This window comes from Echiichthys vipera, assembly GCF_963691815.1.
Source record: "Echiichthys vipera genome assembly, chromosome: 7".
Taxonomy (NCBI): domain Eukaryota; kingdom Metazoa; phylum Chordata; class Actinopteri; order Perciformes; family Trachinidae; genus Echiichthys; species Echiichthys vipera.
Window position 1 is genome coordinate 14,898,329 of NC_139832.1, and position 16,791 is coordinate 14,915,119.

Below are 16,791 nucleotides of genomic sequence, written 5' to 3' on the forward strand. Positions count from 1 at the left end.
CAAATTATTTGATAGTATATTAACTTCAATTCTGAGAGCCTCAATGGAAAATGGAGTTTTTTGCTCTCCCAAACTTGTCATTGTAAATATAAACATTCAGTGAGTACATGACAGATAAGTCTTTGATGTGAATTTGCACTTTTATACAAAATGAAATCATTATGAAAGTCGTGTCAGCAGTAAATTATTTTATTCATTTAATAAAATATCAATATCAGCCCATTACATCTGCAATCCATTAAGTAACAGTGAGAAAATAATACACAGGCACCCAAGTAAAACAGCAATAATCTTAAAATTCTTTATTCATAAACTTGATGCAAGTTTACAAATTACTGTACATGGTCAAAATTTCTTCAAATGGAAAATGAGAAATAAAAGAAAACCCAAAAACGAGCCAACGGAGCCAGACTTGATCATGTATAGTTTGTGGCAGAAAATGAATTGTCAGTTGAGATAAATTAATCTTTTCAACACAGTCCAGTTAAAGAAGCGTGCAAGTCTATTCACCACGGCATGACTATTAAAACTCTGTTCGTCTCTGAATATCCCCTCTGACCAGAGTCCTGGTCAGACAACACAGGTCCTTCCAGTGAGGACCCTTCTTGATAAAGACCCCTGGCGACTCATCCTCCCCTCAGCTACATCTGACGTGTAACAACGGGATGTGTGCCGAGAGAAACAAAAACAACAAATATTTCCTGATCTTCAAATATTTGTTGTTATAATTGATTTTTCCAGGCACAAGATTGCCAGTTTTGCAAATATTTTTTTATCAGAAATATTTAAAGACCACACACTGAAATCAAATCTACTCGAGTACTTGGGATGAAAAGAAAACATTGAATACTACAGTGAGAATTGATGAGCCTGAACATGGGGTGGTCATCATGCCGCTGCAATCCCGTTAAAATCTTTCTGCAAATGTCCTTCCTCTTACATTGCTTGAATTAAGGGAAACATGTGGCCCATATTATTGTAAAGCATATTACATTTTCTGTTTTTGACATCAGATCAGTGTGTGAGTAATCCTAAATGTCAGTGGCACAGAGTTAATTAATCCCAGAAAATAACCCCAAACTCAACACGTACATGTACAGACTCCCCTCCTAAGTATTGTTTGTTACCTGAGTTGCCATTCAAACATACTTCTGCAGACAGTGTTAACAAATAAACTGCAAAAGAGCCAATAGATTGATAGATACAGTGTGTGTCCTGTAGTATGGGGAACAGCAGTAGTGATGGTGTACTGCGGTATATTGCATGGTCAAAGTAGAGTTTCATACAGAGTTTCAGATCATTTTCTGAATAATCCTTGTTACACACCGAAAGCGCCACCGGAACATATTTATGGTTCATTGTTGTGGCAAAGGAAGCCCTGCAAATGGTGGATGTTTTAACTGCTGGCTGAGTAAACAGCAGAGAGGAGATGAATCCATCTGCATGTGACGTCATGTAACAGGGAAGCCTTTTCAAATTTAAAGTGGGCGGGGGAAACCTCCACAATTAATGTTTGCCAGGAAGATATGACATAAAAATTTGCTGCTAAACTGGGAAAAATTATGAAAAAAAAACAAATCACATCTGAACACCCTTCATTTATTTCCTCTTTAAAGCCAGTCCCAGTGCAAATCTGCTTGACTGTAATCAAATTCAGTTATCTTTTAAACCGCGGTCGAGACGAGGCTCCTGTGCAACATGGCGCCGTTGCACACATGGGGCTTCATTTTCAGATTCAAACTAGCCATCAACCTCTACAGCTATAATCAAGAGAAAGACAAATAGCCAAGCTGAGTGCTCACAGGGCCGTTGTGCAGAAATGAGGCAAATAGAGCTCTTTAGCTTCATTAGATCTGTTGAACCTATCTCCCGGTGGAAATATATCCTCTTCCAAAGATATGCAACATGCAGAATCTGAGATATTTCTTGTCCACTGGACTGGTTTATTTATCAACCACTGGTGGATTTGTTTATCGACAACAGTTCATCTTAGTTCGACAACATCGCACAGTTTGATTCTGCTTGGCCCGATATTCTTCACATATTTAAAAAGTAAGAGCTAAAAGATACCGAGTTGTAGGTCATCTCAAGTTTAGGATAAGCTTCCAAAATATGAGATGTTTTTATTTATTATCTCGGATGCTCAAATAATAAAAACAATTGCTGAATAATATTTCTACAAAATTTGCAATAATGTACCAGTTCATTTCCAAAGGAAAATAAATGGGGGACAAAATTGTGGCCAATAAAGGTGCCATTAGGTGCCACATCAAGAGCTTCAGTATCAATCTTCTGTTAAAGTTCCCATTTAAGGAGGGGTAACTGTGTTTGTGAAGCCCACTTTGTCAAAGCAGCTAAAGAAAAAGCATTTCCCCACATTTAAAGGGAGAAAGGTTTTTTTTTTAAAAGACAAATGAGCATATGTAGAAAAACAGGACTAGTGATACCCTCATTTCCTCCTCCTCACTAAAACACAGAGGGGAGAAGCAAAACGATACCAGAATAAAGTCTTTTCCTGGAGCGTGGCGAAGGAATACTTGTCAGATGAGCCAACAAGATGGTTTCCGCGAGAAAGATGATATATCCCCAGTTAAGTCAGAGGAGGGGGAGATATTCCAAAGAAAACAAGATACTTTGACCCAAAGACATGTTCCCAGTGCATAGTGGTAGTGGCTCCTTATCCATCCTCTTTAGGTGGTGTGTACCAGCCTGTAAACATGGAAAGAGAAAGCCTTTTGCCAACGGATCCCTTACAAGGTGTGTCTTCTGAGGCCCAAACATTTAGGACAATTTACTCACCATTCTTTTCATGAATCTGCACAAGGGATTTGTACGACTGTTGTGCTCTGGCAAGATTGTACTGGTTCTGAAAAACAAATAATGTTCAGTCAGATGCACAGAAATAGCTCACTAGCTACAATCAACGAAAAACTCACATCTGGAGGGGAAACTTTGCTGCATGTCATTCTCCATATATATATGTATGGTATGAGACATGTTTCCCTTCACTTGATTGCTACCGAAACACGACTGAAACACAATTAGGTGTCTAAGGGCCGCCGTATACTTCAGATGTACTACTTGTTTAATCATTAAACCATACCAACCATACCACCCCCACATCAGTTACCTTATTGGCTCCAAACTGCACCCTGGCTTTTCCTTTAACCAGAGTTGCATTTATCTGCATTATAACAGATTCTATGGAATAGGCACTGCTCCAGCCCTGAAAACACACACAAAACTATTGATTCTGCTGTTAAAGTTGAAGAAAATTAATGCCAAACCACGCATCAAACTCATATACAGACCTGTTTTGTGAGAAGCTCCATGCACAAGGCCCCTCCTCCTAGAACATAACTGCAATGAAAAGATAAACGCTCAGTATAAAGGATAAGTGTTAAATAATATATATTAAATCAAGTATGAACATTAGATCAAGAAAGTGTTCACTTTTTTTGCAAATGTGTTGTACAAATTGTTTTCACAATATCTTGATTTGTCTTGTGGGTGAGCCACTTGAATCTACAGACGGTTGTGAAGGCAACTTTTGGATGCGCCAAGAAATCTTTTAATTTTTTTCCCCAGGCAGATGTTTTTATGCCTATTATTAATAATAAGAACTCTTGAAGAATCTGCATGATTTGAGATGCATGGTGGATTTGTATCACAGAGTTAAAGCATTGAATTAAATGACAAAAGGTCTTGTTCAAATGCATTGCATGTATGGGGATGCTTTTTATTTACTTTTAAGAGTCAGAGATGATAATTTGCAGCCAGTCCTAAGCAAACCACATAGCCTGTGCTACACTGTAGTAGGGTTACATACTGTATTTATATCATGCAAATAAAATAAAGTCCACCCTGCACCTAAAACAGAGTTTTTCCTGAAAAATACAGGACAGCACTTACACACAGTCGCACAATTTAGCCTACTGGTTGGCCTATATTATTTTAATTATAATTTCACATGTGAAGGTTGTTTAAAAGGCACACATTTGTGCTGCGTGTATTTTCAGGGACTCTTTAAATTTTGGCCTAACATTTTATTTTATTTACAAATGCCACTAGCTTGATGAATAGGAAAAAGATGAATGGAGCAGTTACTTAAGTATCTTATTTACCTATTTTAAAAGGCAGTATAGCAATGACGCTGCTGAAATAAAGCTCAGAAAGACTGACCAACGTGTGATGTGCATTGTTTTGGGAGATATGAATCATGACATATGACTATCTACAGTATTTCAACTCGCGGCTCCGGAGAGTACGCTGAAAAGATCGCTGTAAGTCCGTTCCGCGCCTCAGATTGAAAGCTAGTCCCTAAATTTCCAGGTTTTCCAGAATGTGTGGGAACCCTGCTAAAAGCAGAAAGTGATTCATTAAAGCCTGTGAATGTTCTCATTCATTGAAGAATTAGAAATAACGCTGTAAGCAAGCAAAGCACAGTATCAACACATCTGCAGCTGATAACAGCACCACATTTGATGCGAAACACTTCTCTCCCAAAAAACTTTAATATTCATCTCAAAACTGTGCGCATAACAAGAGTGAACTTTGTCCCAGTGACTGTGTACTTTCTTAAGAGCATTTCATATGCAAACTGGGCAGGGAGAGATCACAACATACTCACCCTCCGGAGAGCACAGGTGCAACAACCCGTACAAAAGGTGGGTCAAAGGGAAAATTATCCTGTCATATGAAGACAAACAAAACAAAGCTTTAGTCTCAAGAAAACAATTTTCCCAAATAAAAAAAAAAACATATATTACTAAAGGACTCACTTTATAAGAGAAATTGAGAAGAATGTAGTCCACTCCTTCCTTTTCTTTTAAGACCTGCAAGTCACTATGTAATGGACTATCTGGGTCTACCCTGTAATAAAGAACAACAAGTCAAATCTAACAAAAAAACACTACAACAAAATATTTGAAAATTTTAAAAGCAACTGAGTGTGAGAACTTACGTCCTTAACTTGATATGCCAATCATAAAGGCTGTCACTGACTAGTTCGACTGAATAAATACCTGTGAAATATGTGACACAAACACAGAGCTTTACTTCCATCCGCTGAGGAAACGTTAAAACCGAATAAACAAAGTTATTACTGTGGGGAAATGTTGAATTTCTGTCACCTGTCTTGTAACTCTGTGATCTGTAGATCTCCCTGAGTTCCTTCATTAGGCGGTCTGAGGCTTGCACAGAACCAGACACTGCACCCTGCAATACAAACCACAAAAGTAAGACACACAGATGGTAGGACACCTGGACCAATAAGATAGTGTACATTATAAAAGGTGGGCAGGGCTACATCTGGGCAAACAGAGATCCTGATGAGAAAGTCCTGTACAATTGAACAGCATGTACAGACAACCCTGTCCATTGACAGCATCATAAATTGAGCATTTTCTTCACCTAAAAGGAAAACCAATTCTCCTTGAGTGAAAAAAAAAACATAAGCCCATATGAGAAACCTTTGATCATAAAGTGTGCCTTCATAGAATCATAATAAATTCAGCAATTTTTAATCAGTTCAGTTTTGTATCCGTTTGGAACGACTAAAGTTTGGTGTTTTGTTCCTGATTTCAGAAGGCATCTTTTATCCACTGTGCTGCTTGATGATGTTGGACTGCGTTGCTGCAAAAGTTGAGAGCCAACTAAACTTTGCGCTGGACAGCCTAGCATTTTATTCTGCTGGAGCCCTCTGCTGCATCAGCCACACTGTGTCAGCAGTGAAAGGAACGATGAGTCTGCGTTTTGGACGCAGTGCTACTGTTGATCTGAACATGGTGAGACTGACAGAAGAAATAAAAAAGAAGAATGTGTGTCTAGTGGCTAGAGCATAATCCAACAGTACTTTGAAACCAGGTTTGGGTTCCAATAAACTGTTCCATTTTGCCAAATTGTCTTTGGCTACAATATCCACATCAAATTTTTTTATCAGTACAGGGAAATGTATAAAATGTCCATAAAGCAGGGATTTAATCCACCTTATATATCTAGTGTTGCTGATCTCATTTTTAGGTTGATAGTTGATAGACATGTGAACATTATCTTATTTGCAGTACCTTCTCAGCAAACAAAATGTGATTACAGATCTCAATTGACTTTGAGTTTTAATCCTCGTTTCCACCAAGCAGTCCAGTTCAGTTCAGTTCGTTACACCGTAGAGTTATTTTTGCGTTTCCATGCAAAAGTTCCTCTGCATCGTCGGTAAACAGGAAATACAGGGAGAGCTGGATGGAGCAGTTAGGAATGAAATGGGTATTAAGCTCATATCTCAGCGCATGGCTGTGGGCGGCTTCTACTGCACATCAGACCAGTGCAGGAGGAAATGTAAAAACTAAAACAAAACAAAACACACTACTTACAGGCTTTTAACATCCAGTAACAACACTATCTATATGTAATAGTACTATCAAACAGTTCTAGTGTTTAGAAACGTGTCTGTACAGGTTATGCATGGTTATAATTATGTATTACTTCCGTTACCTATAAATGTGAAACCTAATTAGATTTAATTTTAGGATTTGAAAGGATTTGGATTTGATACTGGTTTCAGATTCAATTAAATGCTATCCAGAAGACTCCCATGTTTTGTGATGAGTTATACTGAGGTCGTTGCCAAAAGTTAACATTCAAATGAGAATTTTCCTCCACTATGTTACAGCCACCAAAGCAGACTTAATAAAGAAAAACATGACCCACATAAGCACATACATTCAGGTGATCCTGTCTCTGGTTTTTACGAATCTTCTCCAAGATGGCCAGGTTTTCTTTTTCTATCCCGTCATCTTCTGACTTTTTTCCATCAACTGGCTCCTCTTCTTTCATGTCGTAATGGTCCAGGTCTTGGTCCAGGTCAATGTCCTGCTGTCAGTGTATGAATTATGTTTAGAACCAGGATGTAAAATAACTTTGACCTTTAAGGTATGAAGAGTATGGATTCACGGAACTGTCATTTATACATGTAGGTAGGTACCTCTGCCATTTCTTCCTCCTCTTCCTCTTCAGATGTCACCTCATCTGATGGCCCATTCTGCAGTGTGGTGAAACATTGTAAGTTGACAAACAGCGAGTTTTCAAAAGCAACAAAAAGAGTTGAATTTTGCTTTAAGTGAGTACCTTTCGCTCCTGGGTAATCGGACCAGGGGGTAGAGGCTGGTCGAGCATTTCTACATCTGGATGTTGTGGCAGGTTGTAAAGCCGGCAGAGATCACAAATGAGGCGCTTCAACTGCTGAAGGAGCTGCATGGGAAATCAGCAAGATAAATAAACTTGTGACACGTGGCATTCCCATTTTGTAAGCCCCTATGACGCTGGATCCACATTAGTCACGGACTCATTAATAGGTAAGCCGATTAATTAACAAAAATGTCCGCAGATACAAGCCTTCAACAAGCTAAACTAACCTAAAGGTACCAAAAAACTATTGTATGGACATCTCCAGCCTCCACTCCTACAAGTAAAATATTGTTCAGATTTGACATTTGGGATGGTTGTGGGACGATAAGCAGGTGTGAAGCCTTTCATGGAACATTTTGAAAACGACACAACTACAACTAAACACAGACTAAACAGAGACAATGCAGACAATATCATCGTGAAATCAATGCTCATTTAAGTTTAGCAATTTTGTGTGTCATTTGTTATTGCTAAATTGTATTTTATCTGATACGAAAAAACAACAAAATGATACCGTCATTATACATTGGTCACTCTGCTCTACAAATATCAGTATCAACCATTGAAAAACTCATATCTATCGACCACTAATCCACATCAGCAAATTTACCAATGTGCTGCCTTTTCTCACATCCTCTAAGCGCTCCAACACTTCAGCCAGACTGGGATCATCAGAGTCAACAAACCATATTGGGGGTGTTGAGGGATAGGATTCCTGCAACAGAGAAAACAGGAGGATATGGAAATTTAGACAGTCATGCTTGTATGTTAATGGTTTTATTGTCTACAGATTGTATATAACACTTAAGAGGACAACACAGCTTTTCTGAAACCAAAATGTTGCCCAGGGATAGAAAGTCTACTTAAAATGTTAACGTTTATTCCAAAGGTATAAATGATTTTAGACCGAATGTCTTAGCCCCCACAAACACCCACTGAACAAAGGATTTGTCTACTGTCCGCTGTAGAGCAAGAGTATCACCTGCACTGGACGACAAGTGACTGAGTGCTGTGCTAAACCTTCAACTGGACCGTAATTCGTTTTTTTTAATCATGTGTGGCCTTGTGTTTACATGACTGAAGATGCAAATAATGAATTATAAAGAGCTAATTCTAAATCCCAGGAAAATCATGGTATAGTAGAGGAAAAAAAAATACAGATTGTGTAATCTATCAAATAATCTCAAGCTGTGTAGTATGTGCGGTATGCATGTAATTTATTAGTAATATTTTCCGTGGTAAGGATCCCATGTCCAATTTCAAGAACACAAAATAACCACATTTGCACATAATTATACAGCATTGGTGAGGTTTAGCTATAAAGCTACAGATGTGTTAGGGTATGACTCTGGGAGTGTATCATACAGCATCATGTTATATATATGCATTGGATGCCAAAGATGGGAAAGACTTCCACGTTAATTAATTACAAACATACGTCATTGGTCACAAGACTCAAGCTGCTGTATCATTTTGTTAGTCATGCAAGGGTTTAAAGTACTGCACATTCATGACAATGTTGCCCTATAACTGTACAATTTGACCTTAACTGGGTGACATATGGCATCAATGTTCGGTTTTCAGACAATTCTGTGTTTCAGGCATCCAAGTCAGTCATATCTGAGCTTTCAGAAAAGTACTGTTAGCATAATTATATGTTGAAGTGAATGCTATTTTGAGCACTAACCATCATTAATGCAAATTCAAAAAAGACACTCAGGGACAGGACTGATTTAATTTTTTACAAGCCATGACTGTGTTCCCCCAAAATCGAGCATAAGTGTTACTGTGTGTGTTAGTGTGTGTGTGTGTGTTTAGAGGACAGGACGTGGTCAGGATGTTAGGATTGTGTGTGAATGATGTGAACCATACACCTGAACCATACAAATAGAGGTTTTTGATTGATGGATGGATTGATTTGTTTATTTCAAATATGTAAATACATATTAAAGCAAAAACAATATATATATTAATAATAAAGCAAAATGGCGGCACCACTGCTAGCAGACAAAAGAATATATAAAAAAATAAAAAAACGCATACAAAAAACAATTCAAGCAAAGAAAAATTAAATTCACATATTCGAAAAGGAGTGGGAAGAAGTATAACTTATGTAATCCCACCCCTTCTCCATAATTAGTAGTATTTAATTATTTATAGTATATATAATAATTACACATTATAATATATATTAATCACCACTGGTGACAAGAGTGGGCCTCAGTTGTTAGTGACATAATTTACACGGTATATCGTAAGATTGAAGTTTATCTACATTACTAATATATGTACACGGCTTCAAGGAGTTGGTGTTTTGTCTATATAAAACAAAATGATAGGAGCCTGTTTAATATATTTAGTGTCACAGCCACAAAGCAGGTAACTAAGACATGGAAACAGCTAGCGCCACCAACTTTAGTATTATGGCTTTTAACTGTACAACAAACTTTGCACATGGAAAGATTAACTTTAACAATTAGGGCCCAAGAAGAAAAGTGGAGCAGGATTTATGCTGAGGCTAGACTCCTAAAAATATATTCACTAAGGAGTAAATAGGAACAAACCCTCACATTTTACTTTATAAATTAATATTCTTTTACTGTCTCTTTGAATGTACTTGTTTACTTGCCTATTTTATTTATTTACATGTTTAATTACTCTGTATTCAATGCTCGCAATTCAGTGTCAGTGTCTTTTGGGAGCTATCTTTAAATTTATGTTCACATGTAGAATTTTTTATTAGGATTTATTGTGTACAAAATGTGTCTAAAACTCAAAAAATGAAGTAAGACAAAAGAAAAAAAAAAAGAAGTTGGTGTTAAAATTAATTAAAAACAAGTACCAGGCCCATTTTGACGGTATCTAACGTTAACAAAATAAATTTACAGCTAAGCTCACATTATCATTATTTGGTAAAGCGAAGTATAACACAGTGCAGACTCCTTCATATCTACACAACATATTTTGTACGTCACAGCTTTAATATAAGTTCGCCACAGGGATCTGTCTATTTACTGAAAATGCAGAAAACAACATTACATATAACCGCTTATATTTAACGTTCAAAGATGTGAAGAGGACATTCAGTAGTATGTATTTTTTAAAAATACATATACGTACACACATATAATTATATATACATACGTATATAACGTTATATATGTCGTAAACAGCTGTGGTTTTGTTAAAGCCTCCCCATGACTAAGCTAAATAACGTTAAAATGAAACTAGATACGGTTCAATAGTTGGAAAGTTAGCAGCCGTTGCACTGCGAACAGTCACGCAGTTATTGTGGCTAACAAGGCGAGCTAGCATCAGTTACTTTCAGTTGACGTTAACTAACGGCTAACAAGAAGCTACCGCAGCGTCGTTACTATACGACGTTTTCTTGTACACTTTCTTCAAAGTGAATTTAACACTGGGGCTGTGTTGTTTTTTATGAATCACTGAGGTTACTCGGATCTCGATGGCTTCAAACACAACATGGGAATAAAAAGCTTAACACTTTAATCGTAGTTAATTTGTAAACACGGAACCTTCCGCGGAATGATTTGGTTTCAGTCGATAGTCAGTGGCTGGGCTAGCTTGTGTGCGCAGAGCTGGCCCTGGACTCACCGTGATGTTGCAGTGAATGATCAGCAGCTTCTCTCCCGTTACGTTGAATTGGCAACTGAGTTCGTCGGGTTTCCAGTCAATTATTCTGAATCGTTCATGGTTTGGGTCAAAAATTGACTCCAAAAACTTCAATTCGGCCTTCAGCCCCGAAACCGACATCTTCTACTCATCTCAAACCACCAGGCCGCTGGCAGAGGGGGAAGTCGGGGCGGAATGTGACCGCGCAGTTGAGTCGGGTCTACGGATCTCGCACATTAGCGTGAGAACAACAACAAAGGGCTGGAGGGTTAGGTCTTTGGTGAACACTGTCAGTGTTTGACAGTTAAGACACAACAAATTAACTTAATGATATTTTAGTTTTATTGTTTGTTGTGTTATTTTATTATCATTAAATTACATGATGATTTGTGATTTTATTTGGCACAAATTTGCTCACAACCCATGGGAGCCTATAAAAAGAAGATAGACTAAAAACTAACTTAAGCATAAATACAGTAGACTATATATATATATATATATATATATACATATATATATATATATATATATATATATATATATATATATATATATACATGTGTATATATATATTAATTTTTATTTTTATTTTTTTTTATTTTATATATATATATATATATATATATATATATATATATACATGTGTGTATATATATATATATTTCTTTTATTTGTTTTATTTTATATATATATATATATATATACATGTGTGTGTATATATATATATATACGTGTGTGTATGTGTATGAATATGTATTTGATTAATTGCAAATTTCTTTTTGAAGTTCCACCTCAACAGCACACTATCAACTGCATTATTATTTAAAGGTGTTGTGTTTTACTTTATACTATGCTCACATCTTTTCTATTGCTTAATAAAAGTGTGTATCATGAAATTACCATAAACTTACTGACTTAAAAAAAACATTATATTAACGCAGTAGTGGTTTGTTTCTGGGCATCTTGGTGAAATATAATAAAGCTACCATTAGTGTGCTCTGCAGGCTACTTGATGGGAACTTTCAGGCGAGGGGGGGCCCAGCCATGGCTGGATTACGGACTGGGCAAGTGGGGCCAGTGCACTGGGAGCTTGGACTGCCAGGGGGCCTCCAAGCCTCAGGCCGTGTGCGGTGCTTGGCCCAACACTTCTGAAGGAAGTTGAACGCCAGGGCCCTCACTTCGCACTCAGCACAAGCTGACCACTGAGGCCCCTGAGTGCTTATAACAGGAGCTAACCACTAGGGCCCCTAAGCACTTTCAATGGCGGGCCCAAAGAGCCCTTGGTGAAGCTAAGCTGACTACTAGGGCCCCTGGGTCCCTCAGCACCTACAGTTTGAGGGTCCCTGGGCCTCTCTACGCTTAAAGCTGATCAATGACCAGTAAGGCCCCTAAGCCCCTGGGTGCATACATAAAGTGTAACACCTTGGCCCCTTGGTACATACAGTACATGTTTAAAACAAGATAATCTCAGAGAGAACAGTGCTGTACAACTGAGCCACTGGTTAGCACGCTACAATATGCTGTGACATGATACAGTATTCACCAACAAGTGAGATAGCTAACTATCACTTTATTTTAGCTAGCTGTCCATTTTCCCTGGTAGATGCTAGAATGTAATAACCAAAGGAAACTTGTATACTGCAAAAGTGTCAACACACGATTCAACAGATAGTTATTTGAACCCTGCTACAACACGACGTTGTAGAGAATAAATATCCGGTTATGACAGCAGTAATCTAGATGAATACACTTCTACAAAAGCTGAAATGTGTCAACATGTGAAAGCGAGCCCAGCTGCAAACCCTGAGGCGTCCTAACCCAGCCATGTAAAAAATGTGCATAGTTTAAAGCATACTACTAAAAAGGCATTGATTAAAGTCATGTTCTTCATATATATTTAAAGCTTTAAGTTTTCACCTGCATAGTATGATGCAATCCAACACAAACCTTTGCAGCAAGTACGGATCTTTAAGAGTTAGACTATGTCATAGAGATGTAAGCAGAATACCTATAAGGCAGTAATAAATATGCTGCAAACTAGGTCCTTAAACTAATAAAAATAATCAATCAAAGCTTGTAACCCAAAGTTAATTTTACCGGACATATTTCTGTGGAGGGATTTTAATGGTAATGATATGTATTTATTGTGTTGGCTTGTTGGTAATGTCGCTCTGCGGCCTGACCTCCTGCATCTTTGTTATCTTCACATCGAGGACCACCATACATTTTGGACTTCATTGTGTCATCCATGGTCTTTTTGCAGTTCTGTTTGATTCAACGTCCTTTTTACAAAAGAAAAAAAATGCATGTTTGCCTGTTGAATCAAAAGCTATCTTCCTATATGGAACACATCTCAATTTACCTTTAAAAAAATATACAGATGATATTGATTATTTGAACACAGCAATTCCAACAATAGCAGATCACCTTAAATCCCCCTTTACTCCCATTGCAGGTATCTTTATAAAACACAGGTATACTAAACTCAACTCAATAATAACTCAAGATATTACAGCTGCAAAGATCAAAACATCTGATAAGTATATTTAACTAAATACATCACAATCTAAAAGCCTTAAAAGCAAAGTCCTGTTAATGGTGAAAACCCAACCCCATATTTACTGATACAGTACTGTAAAGTTTGTTCACATCATTTATGTACAGTATATTGGAGCAGTGGTTTTCAACCTTGGGTCATGACCCCGAACAATGTCCCAAAATATATCTGAGGGGTTGTGAGTTGTTTCATAGGATATTAAAGCACAAACTGATGCTGAGAGGGAAAATAATTCTCTCTTTGACCTGCTCATCACCTGTCATTTTTTATGTTTAAAGCCCAAGATTTTACCTGAGAAGTATGTTTTTATTGCTCCGTGCTTTTTTGGAAAAGTGTTGTTTAAGAACATGGCTTCAAGTAAGCTGTGAAAAAATATTGACCGGTTTATATTACTCCTCTGTTCAACAACCATCAACACTTCAACATTAAATACACTGACTCAACACAAGATGGCAATAAAGATAGTTGTGTTCTGCTTACAAATACACATGAACTCTTGTTCACTCTCTTTGCAGTGTGCACATTACACAACACTTTCTTATACAACCAAGCATTTCACAATACACTACAGGTAACTAGATGCCGGCCAGTCATGATTTTGAGTTCAGAAGGAGGTGCTTTTACTACTCTATATTTCAAACACTGTCGTTGAACTGACCCTTTGGAGTCAGATTGTTTTTCCTGTACCTGTGGATTTGGGTAAGTGATAGTGCGAAAATCTAAACACGTGAAGTAAAAACAGCCGTGGAATGTGCGTTTAGTTGAAACATGTTCTGTGCAAGTGCTGGTAGATTTGTGCACTGTATGTGTAAAGTTTAACGGTAAGTAATACTTAGCATTACATGATAATGTGTTGGATGTGTTTGTCTTTTGGACTCAAACTGTTATTTAAATAGGAACACCTGAGAAGTTTAGATAAACGCCTAAATATGAACTTATTAAATAGTAACTTGTGCTGCCAAGCAATGTAGGGAGTGAAAAGTCAATCTGAGATGGAGAAAAATCAGAGTCATGTTATGATTGTAAATGTAAAATGGCAAACCAAGCAGTACTCTCTTATTGACTTGTTTTTGTGTGATTTTAAGGTCGCTGAGGGACGTCATTATGAAGGTGCCTCACTCCTCTCTGATCACCTTTGCTCTACTGTTGATTCAACTATCAAGTACATCGGGGGGAAAAATCCTGGTGTTCCCATTAGACGGAAGTCATTGGATAAACATGAAAGTACTCATACAGGAACTGCATGCAAAAGGCCATGAAGTCACTGTGGTTCGTGCGTCCGATAGCTGGTACATCAGTGAAAAGTCTCATCTCTACACCTCTGTCACTATTCCCAGCCTTGGTGGATTTGATGAAAAGTACTTTGAAGCCTTTTTGTCTCGACAGCTGGAGATCCGGCTTCAGGGCAGGCATGCATCTGTTTGGTCTAAAATCTGGACTCATATTCAGATGCAGCGCCTGGTTGTGGAGCAGTTCTCTCTGCTCCATAAGGCAGTGAGTGAAATGATCATTCAGATGTTTGAAGATGAAACCCTGATGCAGTCTTTCCATGAAGCCAAATATGACGTGGTTTTGACTGACCCTGGCATCGGTGGAGGGGCAATACTGGCACATCGGCTCCAAGTTCCTCTTGTTTTCAACGTCAGATGGACCATTCAAGGTGAAGCTCATTTACTTATTGCCCCCTCACCTCTGTCATATGTGCCTTTCACTGCAACAGAGTTGACTGATAAAATGACCTTCCCTCAAAGAATAAAGAATGTTTTGAGTTATATTTTAGGGACATACACGATGTCATACATCACAGAACCTCATTACAAACCAGTTGTTAAGAAGTACATTGGTCCCAGTGTGGATTACTCAACGTTTTTCTTGAATGCTGATATATGGCTCATGAGGAATGATTTTGTCTTTGAATTTCCACGCCCAACAATGCCAAATATAGTCTACATGGGTGGATTTCAGTGCAAGCCACCAAAGGCTCTCCCTGCAGACCTAGAGGAGTTCGTCCAAAGCTCTGGAGACCACGGGGTCATTGTGATGACCTTGGGAACTTTAGTTGGGAAGCTTCCTCAAGATGTCACTGAGGAGATTGCTGCAGCCTTTGCCCGGCTGCCTCAGAAGGTTTTATGGAGGTATACAGGGCAAAGGCCAGCCAACCTGGGCAACAACACGTTAATGGTCAACTGGCTGCCACAGAACGACCTCTTAGGACATCCAAAAACTAGAGTGTTTGTCGCCCATGGAGGCACTAATGGGGTCCAGGAGGCAATTTACCATGGAGTTCCTGTAGTTGGACTTCCCTTATTCTTTGATCAGCCTGATAACCTCTCCAGAATCAGAGCAAAGGGAGGAGCTGTGATTGTGGATATTGCCGAGCTTGACAGACACATCTTTGCAGATGCCCTGATGACAGCTCTTTACAATTCCTCTTACAGGGAAAACATGCATAGGCTCTCCAGGCTGCACAGAGATCAGCCAATAAAACCACTGGAGCGGGCAATGTTTTGGATAGAATATGTCATCAGACATAAAGGAGCCCGTCACCTGCAAACACAGTCCTACAAAATGTCCTGGTTTGTTTACAACTCTGTTGATGTCTTTGCTGCTTTGTTGGCTGTTGCATTGCTGGGAACATTCACTTGTCTTTCAATTGTAAGACTACTTTGGAGAATGATTTTCGTTGGTAAAAAAGTTAAACATGAATGACGTGAAAAATAAAATGTGGGCTTTGTTTGCAAAGTTCAAAATTTACCAGAAATCAGATAGTTCTCTGTGTGTGATGTTGCTAAGGTTGACAGCATTAAGAAAAATACTGTATGCCAATGTTAAACTAATCTGTTTATGACCAAGGCTAATAACCCCAATATACTGTATAGTATTGATTGATTGCTCAACACAAATACATACAGTGATCTTACATGCATTTGAATTGGAGTTCAGCCTTTTTTTGATCTCTTTTTATATTCATATTTTTCAGGACTTACTAAATGGGATCACTCATTCAGTAAGTGCAGGTTTTGTAGTATGTAAGACATTAACACTGCAACATGAACAGACTTCCAACATCAACAGGCCACCTTGAATGCCTCTTTACTCCCACCCGCAGGCCTCTTAATAGAACTCATCTTAGAAGAAGGTTTTTTATGGTTCAGTGCTTTTTTGGAAAATTGTTATTTCAGGACATGGCCCTGTGAAAAAAAATAGAGAGGTTTATATAACTGCTCTGTTCAACAATCAGGAGCAATTTAACGCTAAGTACACTGACTCGACACTATATGACACAACAGATAAATGTGTTCTGCTTACAAGTAAACATGGACTCTCATTGCAGAACGCACATTATACAACAAGGCCATTAACTGCAGCACTACACACCTTCTTTTAGCGCAGTTTATTGTACATTACATGTAACCACA

General features: G+C 38.1%; 2 protein-coding genes across 2 annotated transcripts; one reads left to right on the forward strand and one right to left on the reverse strand.

The window, feature by feature from the left end:
* Nucleotides 1-179: 179 nt before the first annotated feature.
* LOC310949376 (ubiquitin-conjugating enzyme E2 Q2-like) lies at nt 180-11,007 on the reverse strand. Its single transcript, XM_083916819.1, has 13 exons — nt 10,798-11,007; nt 7,793-7,897; nt 7,123-7,245; nt 6,980-7,036; nt 6,718-6,870; nt 5,133-5,217; nt 4,964-5,024; nt 4,782-4,872; nt 4,631-4,689; nt 3,312-3,360; nt 3,131-3,226; nt 2,800-2,866; nt 180-2,709 (listed from the first exon to the last, which is right to left on the reverse strand). The coding sequence occupies exons 1-13, from the start codon at nt 10,954-10,956 to the stop codon at nt 2,678-2,680; spliced, it is 1,137 nt and encodes a 378-aa protein (XP_083772945.1). The 5' UTR covers nt 10,957-11,007; the 3' UTR covers nt 180-2,677.
* Nucleotides 11,008-13,939: 2,932 nt separating this feature from the next.
* On the forward strand, nt 13,940-16,225 carry LOC310949534 (UDP-glucuronosyltransferase 2C1-like). The gene is made up of 2 exons (XM_083917011.1): nt 13,940-14,071; nt 14,458-16,225. Exon 2 carries the CDS (start codon nt 14,477-14,479, stop codon nt 16,079-16,081), a length of 1,605 nt encoding a protein of 534 aa, XP_083773137.1. The 5' UTR covers nt 13,940-14,071; nt 14,458-14,476; the 3' UTR covers nt 16,082-16,225.
* The last annotated feature ends 566 nt before the right edge of the window (nt 16,226-16,791 follow it).

Bases quoted from the DNA above. Each gene is read 5' to 3' on its own strand.
- LOC310949376 (XM_083916819.1), bottom strand. From the start codon at position 10,956: ATGTCGGTTTCGGGGCTGAAGGCCGAATTGAAGTTTTTGGAGTCAATT. The intron at 7,898-10,797 runs GTGAGTCCAGGG...TCTCTGTTGCAG, and splicing joins TCATTCACTGCAACATCACG to GAATCCTATCCCTCAACACC. The intron at 3,227-3,311 runs GTCTGTATATGA...GTGTGTTTTCAG, and splicing joins TGGAGCTTCTCACAAAACAG to GGCTGGAGCAGTGCCTATTC.
- LOC310949534 (XM_083917011.1), top strand. From the start codon at position 14,477: ATGAAGGTGCCTCACTCCTCTCTGATCACCTTTGCTCTACTGTTGATT.